The sequence below is a fragment of the Schistosoma haematobium genome, chromosome ZW (genome assembly GCF_000699445.3).
Source record: "Schistosoma haematobium chromosome ZW, whole genome shotgun sequence".
NCBI lineage: Eukaryota > Metazoa > Platyhelminthes > Trematoda > Strigeidida > Schistosomatidae > Schistosoma > Schistosoma haematobium.
In genome coordinates, this window is record NC_067195.1 from 46,647,671 (window position 1) to 46,672,466 (window position 24,796).

Below are 24,796 nucleotides of genomic sequence, written 5' to 3' on the forward strand. Positions count from 1 at the left end.
TTTTTTTAAAATGATAATTATTAGTTTTAGGACGAATATCAAATGAGAGATTTGATTCTCTTGAAATTATGTTGTTAATTCCAACTAGAAATTGAAATTTAGTCTCGTCTAATTTTCGTCTAGTTACTGATTCACACGAAGAATACTTCTAAACAGAAAACCCACTTTTTTATATGATACCTTAGCACAAGATCTAATGCAGAAATCAAAGATTTGTAACCTTGAAATATTCTCGATAAAATAAATTACTTTAAATATCGATTGACAATATGAATTCAGTTTACTAAAACTTTTCATCGGTATTGGTCTTAAACCATATGTTTACGTGGTCAAGCTAATTACTTTTCTTTGCAAACAGATAATTGAGTAGCAGCGACACAAATAAACCTCATCCTTATGAAAGGTGAATGAACAAACGCTTGAAATAATTTATCAATGATATTTCTTTTTAACTTTACGTTCATTGGTCGAATTAGTAAACGACATAAATTCAACCAATCAGAATTTCATCCTAGCTAGTAGAGGGGTAGAAAGAATGACACTAAAAGGTTAGATAGAAAAATATCACAACAAACAACACACTAAAGATTTAATTTCTTTTCTAAGCACCCCTTCCTTACATTATTCATAAAAACAAACAAAATTTTGGTTGTTGTATGGCTATATGTATCCACTGATAGAATTTCACTAATACACAACTTTCGAAGACTTCCGAATACCGAACCAACAGAAATTGAAGATGTAATCAAAATGATCGAGGTAATAAATAAATAATCATATAACAACTATAAGTGTTCTTTGTCATGGATATGAATTTCAAACAGTACTATCAACCAACTAACTTAACTACTGATATCCATAACACAAACGATAGTAATCAATATACAGAAAATGAGCAAACAGAATTCGACAAGTCAAGAACAAATGTGATTGTTTCAAATCATATTAAAGAATATGTTCCTAGTACTATAATTTCTTCAACTGTATCAAGTCCACCTATTATTCTTAATCAAACCTGTAATAGAAATTATGATACTATTAATAATAACACTGTAACTAAAATGACAACGGTTACAAATTTTCCACGTAATACTACAACAAATCCAATATTCAATTTTTGGCGAAATTCAACAAGACGTTCAGGGAATTGGGGTAGTCGTACTGGTACTAAAAAATCATTTGTATGGAAATATTTTTTTCATCCCGAATTAAATTTGGGTACTAAAGATTTAACTCATACACAATGTATTCTATGTGATAGTTTATTAGCATTTAATAATTCCGGTACAACAACCACTATGTTAAATCATTTAAAAAGTCGTCATGGTGAGATTGTCCAACAAGAATATCAGCAATCTAAAAAATCACGTTGTGGTTTATTGACATTAAAAGAAATGAACAAAATGACTAAATTAAATTATAATTTAACAAGTAATAGTACAAAATTAATTGACTGGTCAAATAATTTGATTACATCAACATCAGAATCATTAAAATCATCATCATCACGACCACCGGTACCAATGACACTATCCTACACAAATGAACACAATAATCCAACTTTATTATCAAGGCGTACACATCGTGGACGTCCACCTGGTTCATATAGACATCTAGATTATTCAATGGCAAATCGTAAATTCAATCAAATTATTAACAATAATAATAACAATGATAACTATCCAGTGAAAATTAATAATTCCAATATCAATAAATGTGGAGAAAAAGAAGGAATCAAAGAAACCGAAGAAATAAATCAATTACAAACACAAATTAAGGTTAACGCTTGTAGCCCATCATACAGATTAGGTAATGAAAAGGTAATTATATTGTTGTATATTATTGAATACTTACATATTAATATTCTATGACTGGTTAGTAAAAATTTAATTTATACAATGTTCTATATAATCTGGTATTTGTTTGTTAATTTCCAAGTGTTTCAGTTTTAAAAGAAATTGTTGGAATGTATCATGTATGTCATATAGAGGAAAAAAAGTTTATCTTTATTTATAATGTGAGGTTCAGTTTAGACTTGAGTTGATAGATTTTGGATATGTTGCATTGCATTTCATTAAATATTCTATAACCTAGTAATCAACACAAACATATTTTGGTTTCGGTCTAAAGACATGTTTATCTTCAAGAAAGATACAATTATGCATAGGATAATGCTAAAATGATAATCAATGCAAGAGTTCTTAGAATGTTATGAACATGAGTTTTAACCCAAGAGGGGTTTTGTGGATATTATAGTAATTTTAATAGTTGAATTCATGAGTCAATTGAAGCTAGACCACCATGGAAAACCTGGAAGCCCTTGATGGCCGTTTCATCCCTGTATAAGACTTCTCAGCAATGCTCATCTACGATCGTGCCTCGCGAGATTCGAGTTTCAGTTTTTTTTTAATGTACCATAAAGCATTAAACTGTGCAAAACTAACTGATTGTATCATAATTAAATTATTATCAGCACAATCTTTAAAATCGTCCTTAAAGTGATTTAAGTAGTGTGTTCAAACACTTGATTAGGTATGTAGATTACAAATAAGCACATGAAAGGATCCTAAAAGATAAATTTCAAATAAAATGATTCAATTATTATTATAGTCTATCACAAATCGACTCAATGTAACAAGTAATTATGAACTAAAAAATGTTAGATTTAACGGTGGTTTATTTACAACTGTTTCTTTTTATTGTATCATAATTACTACTAAATTACTACCAATGTTGTGAAGTAATGAATTGTATTCTTAATAAATCGAAATGTTGTTACCCATGTGTGTGAATAATACATAAAGATAAGGACACACATACATGTTACAATTAAGTTTGTATTGCAGATTTTGTTAACTTAGTACCCGTTATTACATAAAAAAAGTTGGGATTGTATTAAAGAGGAACCGGATGTAAGCTAAACTGACGAAAAAACTTTTTTGTTCGTCTTATATCTTTTCTTAGCGAGCTAAATATAAAAGAATCTAACTGCGAATTAACTTTATAGAGATGAAACTCTGATGAGTACAATATTGAAATAAATAGTGTTTTGCATTCTCTTTCCAGACATCGTTACCAACCATCATAGCTTTTTGAAAACTGTTATATTTTAAGAAAAATAGGTGACGTTTTTAGAATTCACGTAGTGAATTAACCTTCGGTGAATAATCATTGTAAACAAGAAAGTATTAGACTGATGTCTTTTCGTTGTCTAAGTTTTTTCAGGAGTATGTACCAATAACTCAACCAAGGACAGAAATAAGGATTTTCAAATCTCACGGCAAGCGTCTAATTAATTCAATTAATTCGCGATTTGGCGAATTAGTTTGCTTTATTTCATTGGGTAAATTTCTTACATTCTACATAATTGAATCACATTGGATATGGCTCCCATTAGAAGCCCCAGGTATCATCTCCTGAAACTAGTCACTGATAAGAAAATTATATAAGTATAGAGTTTGTGTATATTTCTAGGTTATAAAGTTTATATCATGGTATCACCCCACTGAAGAGTTCCGTACTAGAAATAAATAGTTGTCTAACCATGGTCATTCCATGATATAAATTAAAAAATTCAACAGTGTACACAAATCTTCTAAATTCATGAGTAATTTTTATTAAACTGTTTTAGTTAATTTCAATAGTTGAGACCATGAGTCAATTGAAGCTAGACCATAATGGAAAACTTGGAGGCACTGGACGGCCGTTTCATCCTAGTATGGGACTCCTCAGCAGTACCCATTCACGATCCCGCCTCGCGAGATTCAAACGCAGGACATAGCAGTCTCGCGCGCGAGCGTTTAACCTCTACACCACCAATGTCTAACTTCAACTAATCCACCAAATTGAACGACACATCCACCACTGTCTTCAGTGATTTACTATCTCACAATAGACCTGGTTGAACTCGACTAGTCACTGCTTCTCACTAGAACTCCAGGAAATACCTCTTGGAAACCATCACTAGTGAGCATATGATGATTATAATCAGAGAGGGGTTTTGTGGAGATTGTAGTAATTTATTAATTGAATTCATAAGTCAATTGAAGCTAGACAATCATGGAAAATCTGGAAGCATTGGATGACCATAGTTAAAAATCAAACAAATTCAATTCAAATCATATTCTTATTGTATTCATTTACAATTAATCCCCAATATCATATTATTCTAATTAATTATTATTTTAAAACACGAAGTTCAGCGAAGGGAACTTTTTTTCAACGAATTCATTATCAAGCTGTACAATCGTATATATATGAAAGTTTTGATTTTGTAAAAGAACTATATTATATTCACTAAATCTATTGTTATTATTCGTATTACGTAATCTAGTATTATAACCTCTTTTACTACGTCATGGTTAACTGTGTTCACATTTCCTCACGGAATTAGTACTTTTACAAAAAAACAAAAAAATTTCATATATATATATACGATTGTACAGCTTGATAATAAATTCGTTGAAAAGAGATCCCTGCACTGAACTTCGTTTTTTAATTTTAATGTTTAAATGGGAATTATCTGTCAAATTATTATTTACTTTTAATTCAGTGTACAAATTCATCCAATTTCTTATGGTCAATACCAAATATGTTTACTACATTAAATAATATACAATTATATAATACTGCATTACCATTAATAAATAATGAATTATTAAATTCCAATGATAATACTATTAATCAACCAATAATATCTTCATCTAATTTAAACAATCATCAGCACCATAATAATAATATACAAACATCAAATTTATCTAATGAATTATTGAATGAATTATTTAATTCAATAAATCCTATATCAAATATACAATTGAATTTAACAAAATTAACTAATTTATATATAAATGAATATTATAAACATATTAATCAACAATTATTAATTAATAATAATAGTAATAATAATAATGAAATTTTTAATCAATCAATATTTAATAATTATTTAAATGATACATTAAAACAACAAAATTTTATTCATGATAATGAATTACAATTGAATAATTTAAATATCAATTCATTACCTATAACAGATTTCTCAATTAAATCTTATCAATCATTATTCATCGATACAAATGAACCGCTTGATTTAAGTTTATCTACATATAAACAAAAAATTGAACAAGAAAAATTAGAAAATATTTTATATTTAAAATCTTATAATAATAATAATAATAATCATTCTCCAATATTTATGAACAGTACTGATAATAATAACAATATTAATAGTAATAATAGTAATGATAATAATAATAATAATAATAGTAATAGTAATGAAGACTGGAATTATAATTCAGCTTTTACAAAAGTTACAAATTTTAAAGAATCATCATTATCAAAATCACCAAAACAATCATTAAATCATTTAATAACGAAGAATGAAAATGTAGAAATTCAAAAAAATTGTACAAGTACAAATACAATACATAATGCAAGTGTATTCTGTTATTAATTTGAACATTATTTCATCATTGTGAAATTTCTTTTTTATTTTTTCATTTGTATATAAAAGTGAATATTTTGGTGGATAAAATTTTTGTTTAGCTAAATTATGAATTGTGTTCTTTTAATTAAAATTTTTAAGTGGTTTTTTTAAAATTAGAATTATGTAGTCAGTATGTCATCTATCCGATTTTATATAGATGAAAGTGATTGATAGTATGTCCTGAATTTAGGTTTTACGCTAGTTAGCAGTCGTCACTAAGATGTATCTATAATATTGAGTCGTTATATATTTAATGGGATTCGAACCCATTCCACCTAATATGAGAGTTAGTTACTTGACACGTCATGATACATTCTATTATAAGCTGATTGATAGTTATAAGTAATTGATTGAGCAACTCAATTAGGATACGTTCACACGGAAATACATACTAGAGAATACTATTGTAGAATGTATACTATCAAATTTTTGGGAGAGACTATAATTTACAGACGAATCAATCAGATTTAGGATAACAGGTTTTGGATTTTGGTACGAAATTCACTCACTCATTCGTCCAAATAGCGTTTTGGCATTTTAGCTGATGTCAGTTCATGATAAAAACCATAAATCTAAGTCCTAACTCTTACCATCAACTGTAAATCATTATCTTCACTCTTAAAAATGCTTTATAACCTTCATTTAACCCTATTGAATAGGTAGACACTCTCAAGGTCACTTCGGTATCCCACAAAGGACGTCCATAAATTATAGTCTCACCAATATTTGCTTATAATTCAAAATCAATCCGATCATTTCTGACTCCAAGAGTATTATGAAATTCTTTTCTAGATATCGACTGAAGCTGAAATTTAAAAACAATACCATTTCATAATTTATTTCATTGTGAAGATAAAAAAAGTGAACAAATTGTCAGATTAATATTTGAAAATGTTGGTGATTGACCATAAACCATTAAGGTAATTAATTAGGCAGAAGATATTTAACGAATTAAATGTAATTCTATTTCTCAATATGCCAGTTTGTTTACTAGGTAGATAAGAATGTAAATTATTTTACATTTATGTAATAAAAACATAACAATTTAACTAAGTAGTTCATATGGATAGGTAAATATTTTAAATACCTCATAATCTTTGTGAATTGAAAATATACATATAATATACTATTTCAATAATGTATGAAGATATAATTCATTGAAATTAAACATCTTAAATGAATATATGGGTAATTGGTGAGATTGTAAGATTTTTATAGTTTAAATCATGAAATGATTTTAATTAGACTAACAATAAAAGCATGGAAGCATTAGACGACCATTTTGTTATAATATATGACTCTTCAGAAGTGCGTATCTACATCCCTGCAATTAGGAATCGAACTTTCTACCTCTCATGTGAACACTTAATCTCTAAAGCAGTAAACTGTCATCCGAAGGCATTCGTGTTTCACTTAAACTAACTCACGTTACTATTTGACCATCTATTGGCCGCTGTGAATAACTGTCTCACATGATAATGGTTGAACACCATTAATTATAGCTTCACACTAAAACTCAAAGAGTTGCATCTTAAAATTAATCACTAGTGGGTAGATGATTATCATTAGTGTAGAGGGATTATAGAATTTTCATAGTTTTAATCATGAACTGATTTTAATGTTACCTTTAGAGAAATATGAAGAATTTAGATGCATAACTGTAACGAACTATATTTATCTAGATTACATAGGCATTTGATTAAATGTTTCATAATACAGTAATTTTATTCGAACAATCATTGAAAATTTACAAATGATAAATGGACAACAATTTTCTCTATTTTTATATTGAGGCTAAAGAATTAAGTAAATGATGACAACAAATTACTTGTAAGAATTATTGATTATCATTACTGATCAGAATGTCAATGAACCATTTAGGCGTTTGACTCTTTGAGTATTCATGTTACAGTATAAATTTAACTTAATTTAACATAGTGATTCCAGTATACTGAGCGAATAAATTCAAAGGAAGCTTAAATAAGGATACATTTGACACAAATTCACTTTAATCTCAGCCACTATGTGATTTATTACATAGTCATCAATTTATAAAAATTTCATTGATTTGGATATTGCAATTATGTGGTATCTTAAGTTCCTTAAATTATTTATAGAAAGGGCTTCATGTGAATTATTAGAAATGTTGATAAGTAAGTTGTCCCTTTTAGGAAATGAAAGAATGCCATTTATATCAGCAAAATCAAATGCATAACAAACATAACTAGCTACTATGTACTTGGATGAGATAAATTTACTTAATCGAAGTAATGCACGTTAAACAGACCTAGTTTTCATAACTTAATCCCATATCCGATTATACACACTAGTCACCTGAAATTGACAAACAATATTCTATATATTTGTTAGTGCTGATTTAGTTTGATTAATCAACAGTACATAGACTATTAACTCCATATAGTACCGGATTATTTTTTGTATAAGGTAAATTTAGACAATCGATAAGATTTAACGATCTATGAAAACTAATAACCTTGATGTCCTTATACAGTTATTCATGACCTAACTCAAGAAAAAAGGCACTTTAAACAAATCAATGATAAATTCCTTGACTATTTTTTGAATTACATGAGTTCTAGTACACCTTATTTTTAAAGACATGAGTTTATTTGAAGTTTATGACTTATCATGTTGATGAATACCAATAGATCCAAAACCTAGCATTTTTCACCGTTTAGTCTCTCTGATCGTTCTTTTATATAACTGAAATATCTCATTTTCTGTAGTTCAGAAACTATTACTCGAAAATAATTGTGGTGTTTGTAAAACACTAAATAAATTCATTACTACCACGATGAAACAACTATTTTCTGAGTTTTCTTACCAAGTCTTCTGTTTTTGTTAGTTAACGGATCAAAAGTTCAGTAATACAAAGTCAGGTATTTGTAGGTGAACGATAGGATTCATTGGAATTGGAGCTTGTATTAGTTGACACTCATCCAAAGAATGTATATGCGATGTTGAAGAGATGTGGTTATATTGGAGTTGTTGTGGACTCTGAGCTGGATGGATGAATTATCAAGCTTTCATCGTTTTTCTGAACAACATCATCACGTACTTCAAAGAGACGATATAAAAAGAATTATCTTAATTTTTATGATTTATTAGAATGATTTCTGAACAATTGAATAGATAAAAGAAACAATCATTCCTAATTTATATATCTTCCAACACTTGATTAAGTTAAAGAATGTTATTAGTAATAATGGGTGCAACTATATGTTATTATTAACTTTCTTTTATAACTTCTATACACTTCATCCAGTTTGTCACAGGCTCTAGGATATTCAAGTGATAATTGTAATTTGATTACTATAGTGTAAAATACTAATCATTAACCGTTTTTAAATTCAAGATATTACCTTTTTTTATTTGCTTTAAAGTTTACTACCACCTAATCAGTTTCATCTTAGATGAGTCAATTTTACAATAAAAGAAAAAAGATGATTATCTCATTGAATAATTAAAACAAATTATTCTCTAACTCATCTAACTTCCGGTAGAGTTAGTTGGTACTAATCAACTTAGATTAGACAACAAATAAATTTTACTAGTTAATATGAATAAACCGATAAATTTCTATCATGACAACTAATTATACAGATAACCTGCAAAAAAAAACACAACAACAACTAACTTTTACACATTCATTTGTTAGTTCTAAGCCATGACCGAACTATTTGTACTAGTCGAATCATTAGTTACTATTCATTAATACAAAACAATTAATAATATAGGAAAAATGAACATGAAATATATTACATAAGAATTACGATAGTTGAGATCATGAGTCAATTGAAGTTAGACTACCATGAAAGCATTGAACAACTGAATTAATTTATCAAAGTAGTTGTATCTAAAATGTAAGTGAATGTAACTGAATGACCAGTCATTCATATTTAACTTGATAAAGAAAAAAAATTATTTTCATGCTCTATTTATGATTACATTTTCTTTGTTATAGATTGTGTTAGTTATCATACGGTTAGGTAATGTGTACTACTTTCATTCATTCATCTAGTTAATTAATCTAATGATTTCACCCTTGTTTTTTGAATATAGGTCAAAACTCACACCATATTTATTGAGATATCTTGAAAATGAGTAATATATTTTAAGATGTTTTTTTGTTGGTTTCGGATGTTATATCAGTAAACAGATTGTACTAAATAATGTAAATTGATTTCTTAATAAGAAGTTAAGAATCAACTATATGGATCCAAACATTAACGATATATAATAGTATATTTATCAATTAATGATTGAATGTATAAATTAATAAATTAACTTCAATTTGTCATCTATTGAAAATTAAAATGAGTTATTTTTGATTGAAGTCATGAATCGATCAATGTTAGACCATCATTGAAAGTCTGGAAGCACTGGAGTGCTGTTTCGTCAATAATCTTCTGAGCTTTTTAAGCTCAAAACAAATTTTTTATGCGTGTTAATATACTTTAACAGTATGCTTCTATAATTCCACTTTATAATGAAAAGATTTAATAATATTTTTAAATTGCTCAGTCTGATTTCAGTAGTTATGTACAAGCTTAAGCTAATTTCAAATATATTTTTCTGTCGTTTAGTATCATGAGAATTATTATAGGTTTTGAGTAGTTCATTTTGCAACTCAAACTGTTTTCCGAAAATCTATTTTAGTTACTTAAATTGATTTATTTTAGTTTTTTGTTCAGAATTTCAAACAAAACAATAAGAATATTCTTTTTCTAAACAAACTAGGAAGTCAATACTGATCCGATTAGTGATAATACTGGGTACTTCAAATCATTTTCGGTAATTTCAGTGGATAATGGATCAACTAATCAACATCAAGGTGTAGAAGAATTTCAACTACTGAATCAAAAAACCGATGAATCAATTCCTTCTTCATCTCCTTACTTTATCAATAACTATCCACTTTCTTGCTTTTCTCCATCATGTGAGGAATTTCATTATCGTCTAGCTTACTTTTTAATACGTGATTTTCATCCACCAAGAATACTGGAGGAAGAAGGATTCAAGGTAAAGCACAAGAATGAAACTTTATTTTGGCAGTATTTTTGTGATATTGTATATATATATTAAAATTACTTTTGTATAAATACACATCTGTCCAAAACTCATGATTTATATTAACCTGCTAATTATGCTAACAAGCATTTTTCATTCCCCATTTTAATTGTAAACTTAGTTGGAATAGAAAGGGGAAAATTCTTCTCATTCACACTGATTAGATGAAGTAAACTGAGACTAATTTATTGTGATTTTTAGACCGTCTAGGTCAAATATAATAGAGTATCTAAGAAATATTTGTTATTGATGCAACTACAAATAGAACTGAGTCGATGAAAAAAAATGAGTAGGGCCATAAACTTGACGGCTGTAAGTATATTAGTTATAAATGCCAGTCACTCATTGATGAAAGTCGAATAAAAAACATTTGTTGGAGGGATATACAATTTTATATCAACGATCGATATCTACTTTATGATAGAATAGCAAGGTTTTAATGAATCATATGTTTATAATTTTAGCACCCATTAATGTTCATTGATTAAAAATATGTTACCGTGAAACATATCTGCGTGCTTGCAGTTGATTGACCACTGAATACTGCTCGATGTCATGTCTGTCTAGTCCTTTAATGCTGACCGAACTTTGTTGATCACATTATAATGTGATCACTAATCTGAGTGACTCGATATGGGATGCACCATGTTGAAGTGCTACGCGATTGGAGGCGGTTGTTAGGATATCCTGAACTCAGGTTTCGTGCTGTTTATTACTCATCATGAGGATATACCTGCAATTTTGTTAGAACTAGTGGTCCTTATTGAATTTAATCCGGCGTAATCCATCTTCATAATCTGAGACATTACCACCTGACTGTTCTGGTCGCGACTAATCTCCCATAGGGCTGAGACATTTGGAACTGATTGGTTATTGAGTAGTGACTAATGTCATATCTGTTTAGTCCCTTAATGCTAACCAAATAGCACAGTGGTAATGGAGCTGGTTTATTCAAGAGTTCCCCGAAGTATTCTAACTATCTGTTCCTCTGTTCTTGAATCTCAATGACTGGTTTACCTTTTATGCTTTTGACCGGTCTCTCTGGTCTATTATATTTCCCTGCCAGTTTCTTCGTTTTGTCATATGGTTGTTTGATATTTACTTTTTTTCTTCAGTTTTTTCTACTGTCATTGCTAGATCTCCCGCATATTTCTGTTTATCGACTCTAATGCTCCTCTCCACTCTCCTGATTGCTCGTGTGCATTTAGCTTATGTCTTAACTTTCTCTGTTCTTGTTCGGCTGTTATTAATTACTGTCTTCTTATTCTTCCTTTCTTGAATCTTGTCCAGGGTATATATATGTTGTTTACAGATTTTTAAGCGCAGTTATTTATGTGTGAATAAGAAATAAATGGAAATTTTCTTTTGACCTTGATGATTTAATGAGTCTATTTTGATGAAGAGTAATTAAGTAAGAAAATGAAATTAGTTATAAAGGTTTCATGTTAACATAAAGAGTAGATTACCTTTCTTCTTCTTCTTCTTCATCATCATCATCATCATCATTATCTATCTATACCTTCATATATTTTGAAAAACTGAAACATTATGACACTAGTTCAATATAAATCTTTTCTTTACCTACACCTTTAATAATCAATTCTGTCTTTTTTTATTTCTTATTTTTACATCCATTTTAATTTAGTATAATTTATTGATTCTTTTATATAAATTCTGTTGGTAATATTTAGTACTGTTATTACAAATGTGTGTAACGTTTAAGGCCCGTTTATAAATCAAAGTAAAGTATGAAAGAAAATATCTAATTCTTCCTTCTTAAAATTTGTTCCCTGTTATTATCGGAGCTGATGGTATGTCAGTAATATATATACGTATTCAACCAATAGTTTTAATTTCATACTGAAATCTAAAATCTTTCTTCAGTTAATATTATTATTACTATTATTATTATTATTATTATTATTATTAAGCAATCCAATAGTTTATCTCTATGATAACACTTTATTTAAGTTTTTATATTAAACACTAATATAATACGCTATAACGAAGTTATAGACCCTTATTTGAAGCTTTATAGTTCTATCCATTTCTTGTAAATTTTACAATGAAAGAGAATATAGTGTGAAACGAACTAGTTGAAAAAGATCTCTGAACTCCATTAACTATTAGAAATAAAAATAAAGTTTATTTACAATTTAATTAAATATAATTACCAAACTTTTCGTATGTAATCACTTGAATGAGTGCTAAAATAGAAAAAAAGCTGTTGATTCTAAATTTATTTTACAAATAATGAATACTCAATAGCTGACATCTATTTCTTTTCCATAGTTTATACTACAGACTAACTTTACTTAGTCAACCATCAAAAACCAGGAGTTAATTGGCTGCTGTTTGTCTTAGTATGATATTCTTCAGCAGTTTACCTTCACAACTCCGGATAAGAATCGAACCAAGAACCTTCGGAAAATGACAAACCCCTAGACCACTAGGTCAAAATGTTTTACTTCAATCAGTTAACGATTTTGTTTGATTCTTCTCTATTGCTTTTCGTAGGTAAATGACTTGAACTCAAAATAGTTGAAGTTTATTAATTACAGTTTCAAACTGGTGGTGAAGTTCTAGTTCATTTTTGTATTGATTGTTTGAATCACCCCTTTGCATGAGCGGGTGGTTATCTGGACTCAGTAGCTAAGTAGATAACGTGATGACGTTTAAAGAGTACAGTACTGAATTCAAGTCTTGAAGTGAACAACTCTAGAATGCAGGTACACCCAACTGACGAGTCCCAAATGGGACGAGATGTGCATCCTGAATTCCACTGCTACCCACCACCCATCTTTGCTTATAATGCTTGTGACTGAAGGCAATATCAAGGCAATCCGCACAGGATGCACATATGACAATAAGAAACTGATCAGTTGTAATCATAAACATCAGTGATAAGTGTCAGACAAGCGATACAAAAATGAGCTAAATATTCATTAATTTAAAGCATTCTTCAAGATGTAAACTGGAACAGAGATATATAATTCGAGATATTTTTATATATCCAAAAAGCGTCATAGGTGTATACAACATTATTAATTATATTACGCTTTAGATTTAATGAATTAAGATTATTGTTAAACAGGTGCATAAAAGCATTCATAACCTTGATAGCTGAACTCATAATCTTTGAAATGGATTCCCAAGAAGTTTTATCTGTAAAACTATTGCTTAACAGAATTATGAAGCATTGTCTCGGTTAAAAATGTCAGAACTAATTCAGACTTCATTATATGAATCTTTGATACTATTAAAGAAGTAAACGAAAACTTATAAGAAGTCAAAAAATACACTAGACAACATCAGTTGTTTGATTGAGGTCCTTACTGAACATCGAGGTGTACAGGACAAGCTGTGGACGACATGTGAAGAAATTTGAACTCTTCACTTCAACCTGACGTTTGTGCTGATGATATCGTTCAGAAGAACGATGAAAGCTCCACGACCAAATCATCCAGCACAGAGAACGAAACTCCATCAAAATCATCCAACTGAGCTATAAATCTTCTCCACCATCTCATGATATTAGTCCTTTCTATTATTAAGAAATATTTTGAGAAAAATGTTATGTACCACTGGAGTTATAAAAATCTTGTTGTCCAGATTTAGTACACTTAATAGAATCAAAGTAGATTTCCTTAAGCCGATTTTTTACAGTCAAATTCGTAAATAAACCTACAAGTAAACTATATAATGATCAGAATGAATATATGCAAGATATTTGGGAATATAAATAATACCATTACAAATCATAATCTACCATTCACTCTCTATAGGTTTTTCTTTCTTTCTGCATATATAACATAACGTAAAATAAAAAGGAACTTATTTGGAAACCAGGTTGAATGTTTAACTTAGAAAACAAATATTTGCCTATTACACAACTAAACCATACAATTTCATAAGGATACACTCAATTATGCATAGTATCTAATTTATACTAAAGTTAGAAATGATAACCATTCATAACCATGTTTTTTTTATTATATAATAATGTTACTGTTTTTCACTCATACATGTCGAACCTTCTAAAAAAATGCTCATCAAGCTTAGTTTCAGTAAATAAATCTAATACAATATACATGTTCAACTATGTCCTAAAACTGTATCTTTGCTAAAAATGTTTTATTTAATTTCATCGAGTAAATCAATGTCCAACAAAATAAAAAATAAAAAAAAGAATCAAGCTTTTTTTCTTTTAGTTTCTCTCATTTCATTAGGTCACATTAGATTTCATTAGTTTATTGTGGTTTTTCTAATAAATTCCAATTTTCCCTATTGATAACAAATAGTCATTATCTCTTTCCTAATGATAAAGACTAATGAAATGACATATATGATTAATGTGAAATGAGTTGCTCGAAAACTATATATATATCCAGTATAGTAGACTATTATCATGATAATAAATCGTTTTCTAATAATAGCACTCGATTATTATGCCAATTTCCATAACTTTAACTTAAATAATGAAAATGATTCACATTTGTAAGTAATAATATACAGTAAACATGTATATATATATATATATATATATACAATATTGAAGATATATAAATTTAACTTCAGCTAATATATTTTGCGCTTGATGAAATAAAACTTAGAATAGATTTTTATCAAACCACATGAGTAAATATGTTTGGAGATTCATTTCAAATAGTATCATTCATATTCTACTAACATGAAGTATCAAACTAAGTTTAATAGTTATCATGGCTTTATTAAGAATATTAAGTAAATTTGAAGTTTGTTTCTCCTTTTTCGTTGTTGCCTAAATCAATAGTGTTAACCTTCAATCAGATCACAGAAATACATCTACTACAAACATTAAATTATATTTAATGTACCAATTATGGTACAGACTATTTTATAAACTAGTCTTTTGATTATGTTAAAAATTGTTATACGTCATGTTAGATTCTTGATATATCGCGTACAACTTAAACACTCGAATGCCAGAACCCTCAACGTCGCAAATGAGAAGGTAGATGACAAATGAAAGGAATGCTATTCCAAACAGTGTCAAATATGGTAAAAAATCTCTCATGTATTTATCGTTTATAGTAAAAACGAAATCATCGTTATAATCATCCAATCAGCACACAGGTTTTTTTAACATTTGTCCAATAGGGAAGCTACACGTAAAATTTTTGGAATATTCTTCCAAAAGATGATTAGATAAAATATCTTCAGCTCTTTCTGAGCTTCTTAGAGCTTTTTCGAGTTTACCCATGGGTTAACTTTACAAAAATTTTCTTTCAAATGTACTTTTAAATATGTTAATCATGTTTTACAATACATTGTTAAATCATTACAAAATCATTCTGATATTATTATTATTACTAATCTGTTATCGTAAAAATAAGAAGCTTTCTTATTTATTGTTGAATGAGGAATAAATAAATTGTGACCTGATATATTTCCGAATTTTATAATGAATATTATTATTATATCTGATTAAGGAAAGTAATCTAAGTAAACTGTGAGATTTAGTAACTTCATTTTTCCAATTATTTTACTTATAAAATGGTAATGAATAAATTGTACTTTGATAAATTATTCATATACATTTTTATAGTTGAATTCATGAGTAAATTGTGGCTAGACCACCATGGAAAACGTGAAAGCATTGGACGATCGTTTCGTCCTAGTATGGGACTCCTCAACAATGCATATCCCGCCTCGCCAATTTCGAACCAAGGACCTTTCAGTCTTGCGCGTGAACGCTTAACCTCAAGACCACTGAGCCGGTCGGCATCCAATGGGGTTACTGTGTGACTTCAACCAATCCACGAAATTGAGCCATCGTCCAGTTTTTTTAATTTAAAATTTCAACTTAATGATGTATGATTTTTCTGTATAGAAATTATGAAAAGAGTTGAATACTTTGAGGATGTACACATTTTACTGTCCTTTCGATAATTAAGCTAAACAGTACTTGTGAGAAGTTTCTTTTTCTATCATGATGGTGAATATGATCATTTTTTTAACCTCTTGAATAGTAAGGCTTTTTCTGTTCCTAAATATGTTTCAGTAAAATATCTAGAAATAGTATTGATATACTGAATAAATAAATTTATCAAGGATTAAAATTTTCAAATATACTTTTCAATGATGATAAGTGATGGTAAATAATCATATACATTTCTTAAAGTTCCATTTATATAATTGTGTAAAAAAACAAATCTTATTCTTTCAATAGTTGAACTCATGGGTCAACTGAAGCTAGACCACTATGAAAAACCTAGAAGCATTGGACGGCCCTTTCGTCCTAGCATGGGACTCCTCAGCAGTGTGCATCCAAGGTTCCACCCCCGGCGAGATTCGAACCCAAGACCCATTAGTCTCTCATGAGATCGCATGTCCATTAGATCACTGACCTAATTTGGTTCATTTACTCAGACAAATTGGTGAACACCGTCGGATGCCGGCTCAGAACAAAACAACCGTCTAGTGCTTCCAAGTTTTCCATGATGATCTAGTTTCAATTGAATTATGATTTCAACGATTGGAATTATTAAAATCTCCACAAAACCACTTCTGATCAAAATCTTAATCTTACTAATGAAACTAAACTTCTTTTCATACATAAAATTATAAAATTTAAATTATAAACCAATAAATTAAATGTTAGAAATTACTTAAAATATATTACTTAATCAAATTAATCAGTAATAAATTTTATTCTTAAATTATTTAAAAAGAAAAAAATCCTTTACATTTATTTCATATTTCTTAGATATTAATTGGAATATTATGGAATAAATTTCAAAGAATCAATAATGATATAAATTATAATGTTCAATTTAATTTTTTACCATCATCAAAATTAATGGAAAATCAAATATTAAATAATCTATATAATCAATTAAAATTTAATATTGATAATAGAATTAAAAAATTAGTGATTTTACAACAATCAATAGAAAATCAATTATTGATTTTACCACAAATCACTATATCATTAAAATATTGGTCATTGAATTCAGTGAACAAGAATCAATTTAATAATGATAATTTATTCTTTGAATATGTTGATATTGAATTAAATTTCTTTATAAATTCTCAATATATTCCTAAATGTAATCATATTTTCTATGGTACTTATGAGGTAAGAATAATCTTTCAGAGATGTTTTTGTTTTCTTTTCTGTTGATACTTAATTTATTTGAATAGTTGAAATTATCAATCAATTGAAGCTAGACAATTATGAAAAACTTGGAAGCATTGGACGATGTTTCGTCTTAGTCTGGAACTCCTCAGTAACGCACATCCGCTAAGTTGAACGTGAGATATGAAGCCTGGATCTTTGGTCTCAAGCGAATGTTTAACCCTTAGACCACTGAGCTGGCTAGCATCCAACAGTGTTAATATCTAACTTTGACCAATCCACTAAATTTATTACATATAATAATCAGGATTCTGTATGATATGAGTTTGATTATCACGAAAATCATCGATTAGTTCAAGATTATGGATATATTTTATTTATAGGTGCAAAATGGCATTAAGTATAGATCAAGGCATTGAAGATGATTATTTTTAACTATTCTTTTGAATATTAAATGTAATGAACTGAATGGTTGAGCTATTTTATATTAGTGATCACGTTCCAAGTTTCACAAAATAAAGCTAAAAATCAGTATTCACCAATGCCTGATTAAGGAAATAAAAGTAGTCACTCCAATTAACTACAAGAACATAATATACAGATTACAATGTTAATAACTATTGATTAGTTTAGGTAAAATCTATAAAACTTTAATTAGTTTATATGTCAGTATAGGGTTGTGCAGATTGTTGAGTTTAGATTGATATCATGAAAGGATCAATGTTAGACAACTGTTGGAAACCTGGGAACACTGGACGCCTGATTCATCTTAGTATGGGACTCCTTGGCAATGAGCATCTACTATCCCGAATGCGGGGTTTGAACACAAGACCTTTGACCTCATGGGCGGACGCTTAACCTCTAGACTACTGACCTGGCATCCAGCAGTGGTAATGTCCAACTTCAACCAATTCACAATATTGCGCAACTGTCCACCATTGTCTTTAGCGAGTAACCGTCTCACAACAGACACGGTTAAACTCCGCTGATCACGGCTTCTCATTAGAACTTCAGGAGACTCATGTTCAAGCCCGTCACTAATGAGCACATGATAATTATCAGTATAGTGTTGTGGAGATTGTTGAGTTTACATGTAGAAATTTCGATTCAAATAAATCACTACGACTACCAATACAAAACTATAAAAGTCAATTACAAATTTTATAGTCACAAGTCATTTGTACAAACCATTCGAACGTAGGTTTTTCTAAAATTGAAATATTATCAAAATCACAATGTGTCAATAATTCATCAACACTTTTTTTTCTCTCTGATTTTAGATAAATAAAATACAGACATTAAATGAAATCTTAAAGCCTTGTTGGAATTTGATTTATTCACAATTCAAAACAAACTATGATTATATTTTATCTGAATGGCCTATTATTATATTAACTAATTGTTTAGAATATACTTTAAATGCATTCAAAGAATCTTGTCCAATTTCTAATTATCTTATATTACCATATTTCAATGTTTACATGAAGAATGCTGTACAGGTAATATATGTGTAAATGAACGTCACCACATCATGAAACTGATTATTAACTAGTTGGGCCTGAAGTTAGCCAGGGTTAAAGGAGCGGCTGAACATATTTCTTTTGGGTACAAAGCTCTGGCTTATTTTTATCTGAATAGCAATTGTTTCAGCCGTCTACAGGATTCTCGGTCTAACGGAATTAGGTAGACTATTGTTAACACGATATATTATTGTGAAAGATTGCTCCACGTCGGCTGATTTAAATGAGCTTTAGAATAGTTTTGACTAGATCATCTTAATCATTTTCAAGGTGAATCGAGGTTGTTATGTTAAAGTTGTAAAGCACTTCTAAATGTATATTCTATATTGAGACTTTATTAACGTGTTTTTATGATATTTAAAATCTTATTAGTAAATATTTTAAGTCCTTCTTAATCTAGATTTATACTTAGGCGTTGAAATTGAAATTCCAAAGTTGAACAGGTCATCTCTCAAGACAATTCATAGACTTGACTAATAGTAACATCTTAAAAAATGTACTATATTTGGCAGATAAACATTTTTGCGTTTGGGATGCTCAGTTCCTAGAAGTTCAGAATCACTTATTCAATGTGACAATATATCTTCAAGGGTTATGATGTGCATATTTTAGAGCACTAATATCAAAACAACATAAGATTATGATTTTACACTGAAAGTTAGCGTTTAGAGTTTTTCATTAGCGAGTTAGTTTTTTACGAGATGAGGTCGCTAACCCCATGCCCAATCCTCCTCCTTTTTTCCGGGATTTGGACAGGCAATAACTCTAGAAGAGCTACAGGCTGAGTTTTTGCACTGAAAGCACATTAATATAAATAAAGAAAAGTCATCATGAATGGTCAACTATTCTCTTCTGAAAAGAAAAATCTATGGAAGGAATCATCCAGCGAAATGTATTTATCAGGAGATCTACGAGCAACCTAAATCAACAGTAATTGTAATCTACTAACAATACTCAGATTTATAGCAACATTTTTCATATTTTGTAATAATAGGACATTAAAACAGATATATTATTGTTGATAATTGACAGTTTTTACTTATTCTATGATCAACAAAAAAACTAGTGAACTACATCTCTAATTAGGTATGGAACTTTTGATTAATTATTGAGTTGACACAATATTGTAATGACATGATCATGCTATCAGAATTTATCTACAAAATAATCATTGAGATTTTAGTGATATCTTCAGAATATTATCACATAATTGAAAATTTTTTACTATCTTGGACATTTCGACTTACTGTACAAAAACAAAAACACACAAAAATCTTGCTTTAAGTAGAAGCTACATGTAAGATAGTTTCACAAGTTGAAACAGTCATTCTCCAGAAACTTAACTTTATTTGATTTAAACATTTATTTAGTTTAATAATTGTATTCATGAGTCAATTGATGCTAGACCACAATGGAAAACGTGGAAGCATTGGACGACCGTCTCATCTTAATATGCAATGTCTCTCATCAGTGCACATTCACGATCCCGCCTCGCGAGATTCGAACCAAGGACCTGTCAGTCTCGCGCGTGAACGCTTCACTTCTAGACCACTGAGTCGGTCGGCATTCAAAGATTTTGATGTCTAACTTCAATCAATCCACGAAATTGCGCCACTATCCACCATTGATATTATTGAGTTACTATCTCACAACAGACCCAGCTGAACTGGTCACTGCTTCTCACTAGAACTCCAGGAAATAACGCTTGGGGACAATCACTAGTGTGCGTATGATGATTATAATCAGAGAGGGGTTTTGTGGAGATTGTAGTAATTTATTGATTGAATCTATGAGTCAGTTGAAGCTAGACTACCATGGAAAACCTGGAAGCCTCAATTGATTCATTAATTCAATCATTAAATTACTACAATCTCCACAAAACCCCTCTCTGGTTTATTCAAATACACTGATACGTTTATAATAATGTGTCCATAAATATCGTTAACATTTCTGTACTTTGAACTGAATACTTGATAATATGATGAACTAGTATTATCGACTGAATTAACTTGATTGAAAATCCTTTGAGCTTTATAAAAATCAACGAAAAAAATAAAAGGAAGTTTTTCCTTTTTGAAGTGTCTTCGATTCTTCTTCTTTCATGACGCTACTGTTTACTTCCGTTATCTAGAAAAAATTTTTTAAATAATTTTTAGTAGTGGAGTGAAATTTAAGATACAAACTACAATTACGCAACTATTATCTTAATCTGTTTGAAATGTATTTATGTAATGATATAATTACATTTAGTAGGATTTATGGCGAAATACAAAATAAATTTTCGGGCAAATATGACAAGTATATAAAAATGATTCGGTATGTGATAGATGTTTGCGCAATTCTTTAATAATTATCAGTTTGTGTTATATAATAATTCAATATTTTAATTGGTATTTCATTATTGTGTTCCCCGTTATTATTATCATTATAGCGCGCATTATGTATACCAGAAATTAATGAAGTTCTAACAAACTACCAGAAATCACTTCAAACACTTGATGAAAATGTTCAACAGATGGATGACTTATCTTCAGAATCAAATCTCAAAAGTCAATCGAATGACCAAACCAATATAAATGAATCTTTATCAGATATTTTGGATTTAATCACTCGTATAATTCCTAACATGGATCGATTACCTCATTTCACCGACGTAGACATGAACCTGATTAACCGAATTTTTAAATCGATTGAAGTATGTTCAAATGTAAAACAAACTAACTTAGGGATTATCTCATATGTTATTGACATAAAAATATATAACTTTTGAGATAACATTCAAAAGACCATTGAAAGCCATGAAACTTTGGAAAGCTGTTCTATCCTACTTTGCATCTCTTTTTCACTAGCTGACATTCACAACCGCACACTGAATCAGAATTGAGACTCGTAGTTTTTTTTGACAAGCATGATATATTCAAACTACTAAATAGGGATCAATTGATTCCCATTTCTAATTCCAATCAATTCTCAAAATAGCATAGTCGTCCGCTTGATGAATTCAGCATTTTAAGAGTTTGAGAGTGTACCCTGGATAAACACTGCATAACCTGAATAGTTGGGATTTTGGTGGATGAAATCATAAATAATATTGAAGTGTGAGAATGTTTTACGAAATTATGTCATAGATTACTACATTATACTTGTCCAACTTATTCAGTTAGTTGAGTTTCAATATTTCCAAATTTGGAAGATCCACGACTTGCTTACTTACTTACACCTGTTACTCCCAATGGAGCATAGGCCGCCGACCAGCATTCTCCAACCCACTCTGTCCTGGGCCTTCTTTTCTAGTTCCATCCAATTCTTGTTCATTTTTATCATGTCTATCTCCATTTCTCGGCGTAATGTGTTCTTTGGTCTTCCTCTTTTCCTTTGACCTTCAGGATTCCATGTGAGGGCTTGTCTTGTGACGCAGTTGGGTGCTTTCCTCAATGTGTGTCCTATCCACTTCCAGCGCTTCTTCCTGATTTCTTCCTCCGCTGGGATCTGGTTTGTTCTCTCCCACAGTAGGTTGTTGCTAATAGTGTCCGGCCAATGGATCTGAAGTATTTTACGTAGACAATTGTTAATAAATACCTGTATTTTCTGGACGATGGCTTTCGTAGTTCTCCAGGTTTCTGCCCCATACAGTAGAATTGTCTTGACATTTGTATTGAAAATCCTGACCTTGGTGTTGGTTGACAGTTGCTTTGAGTTCCAGATGTTTCTCAGTTGTAAATATGCTGCTCTTGCTTTGCCGATCCGCGCCTTCACATCTGCATCAGATCCACCCTGTTCATCAATGATGCTGCCCAAATACGTAAAGGTTTTTACATCTTCCAAATCTTCTCCGTCAATTGTAATTGGATTGGTGCATGCTGTGTTGTATCGGAGAATCCTGCTTTTCCCATTGTGTATATTGAAACCTATTGCTGCTGAGGCTGCTGCCACACTGTTCGTCTTCTCCTGCATCTGTTGTTGCGTTTGGGATAGAAGGGCCAGATCGTCTGCGAAGTCTAGATCATCCAACTGCATCTTAGATGTCCATTGTATCCCGCGCTTTCCTTCAGACGTTGACGTCTTCATGATCCAGTCGATCACCAGGAGAAAGAGAAAGGGTGAGAGTAAGCAACCTTGCCTAACACCGGTCTTCACTTTGAACGACTTTGTCAACTGTTCTCCATGCACGATTTTGCAGTGTAATCCATCATATGAGTTCTGTATGATATTGACTATGTTCTGAGGCACGCCGTAGTGTCGAAGAAGTTTCCATAGTGTTGTTCTGTCCACGCTATCAAATGCCTTTTCGTAGTCAATGAAGTTGATGTAGAGTGATGAATTCCATTCAATTGATTGTTCCACAACGATCCGTAGAGTTGCGATTTGGTCTGTACACGATCTATCCTTACGGAATCCTGCCTGTTGGTCACGAAGTTGGGCGTCTACGCAGTCCTTCATCCTGTTTAACAATACCCTGTTGAAGACTTTTCCCGGTATTGAGAGAAGAGTGATGCCCTTGTAGTTATCACACTTGCTGAGATCGCCTTTCTTTGGTATTTTGATCAGAAGTCCTTCTTTCCAGTCTGTTGGTACTTGTTCCTCATCCCAAATCTTATTGAAGAGAATGTGGAGTATCCTTGCAGTTGCCGCTACGTCTGCTTTCAGTGCCTCTGCTGGAATGTTGTCCAGTCCTGCTGCTTTGCCACTCTTGATTTGTCTGATGGCCATGCTGATTTCTTCAATTGTTGGTGGGCCAACATTGATTGGGAGGTCCGTGGGTGCTACTTCGATGTTGGGTGGGTTCAGTGGGGCTGGTCAATTCAAGAGTTCTTTGAAGTGTTCTACCCACCTGTTTTGTTGCTCTTCAATGTTGGTGATTACCTCGCCTTCCTTGCTTTTCACTGGTCGTTCTGGTTTGCGGCGATTTCCAGAGAGTTTCTTTGTCGTGTCATACAATTGTCTCATGTTTCCTTCGCTTGCAGCCTTCTCCGCCGTCGTTGCTAAATCTTCCACATATTTACGTTTGTCGGTTCTGATGCTCCTCTTCACTTGTTTGTTTACTTCTGTGTATTCAGCTTGTGTCTTGGCTTTTTCTGCTCATGTTCGACTGGTATTGATTGCTGCCTTCTTGTTCCTCCCTTCTTGAATCTTATCCAGTGTATCAACAGTGATCCATTCCCTGTGATGGTGCTTCTTGTGGCCCAGGACCTCATGACATGTTGAAGTGATTGCCTCTTTAATCCTCTTCCAGTTGCTCTCCACAGTAGTTCCTTCTCCATTGAGTAGATCATGAAAGGCCTGGAACTCGTTGCTGAGGACTATCTTGAATTTGTTGAGTTTGTTAGTGTCCTGAAGAAAGGCCGTATTGAACTTTTGTGATATTGTCCGCCCCATTGTCCAGTGCTTCTTGAATTTCAATTTCACATTGGCAACCAGCAAGTGATGATCTGATGCTATATCAGCTCCTCTCTTGGTTCTCACGTCTTCCATCGTCCTCCTGAACGTTTTGTTGATGCAGATATGGTTTTGTGTTGTGTGATCTGGTGAAGTTCATGTGGTTTTGTGTATGCGTTTATGTGGGAATATGGTGCCGCCTATGAC

At 30.7% G+C, this 24,796-nt stretch overlaps 1 protein-coding gene across 1 annotated transcript in view; it reads left to right on the plus strand.

The window, feature by feature from the left end:
- Positions 1-803: 803 nt before the first annotated feature.
- The window catches only part of MS3_00010400 (uncharacterized protein), a gene marked incomplete at both ends in the record, with an annotated part of 32,217 nt that continues 8,224 nt past the window's right edge, over positions 804-24,796 (plus strand). The window contains 6 exons of the mRNA XM_051218769.1: positions 804-1,820; positions 4,553-5,432; positions 10,248-10,525; positions 17,322-17,693; positions 18,974-19,192; positions 21,645-21,908. Of these exons, the coding sequence (XP_051071639.1) occupies positions 804-1,820; positions 4,553-5,432; positions 10,248-10,525; positions 17,322-17,693; positions 18,974-19,192; positions 21,645-21,908 (3,030 nt within the window). The remainder of the gene's footprint in view (positions 1,821-4,552; positions 5,433-10,247; positions 10,526-17,321; positions 17,694-18,973; positions 19,193-21,644; positions 21,909-24,796) is intronic.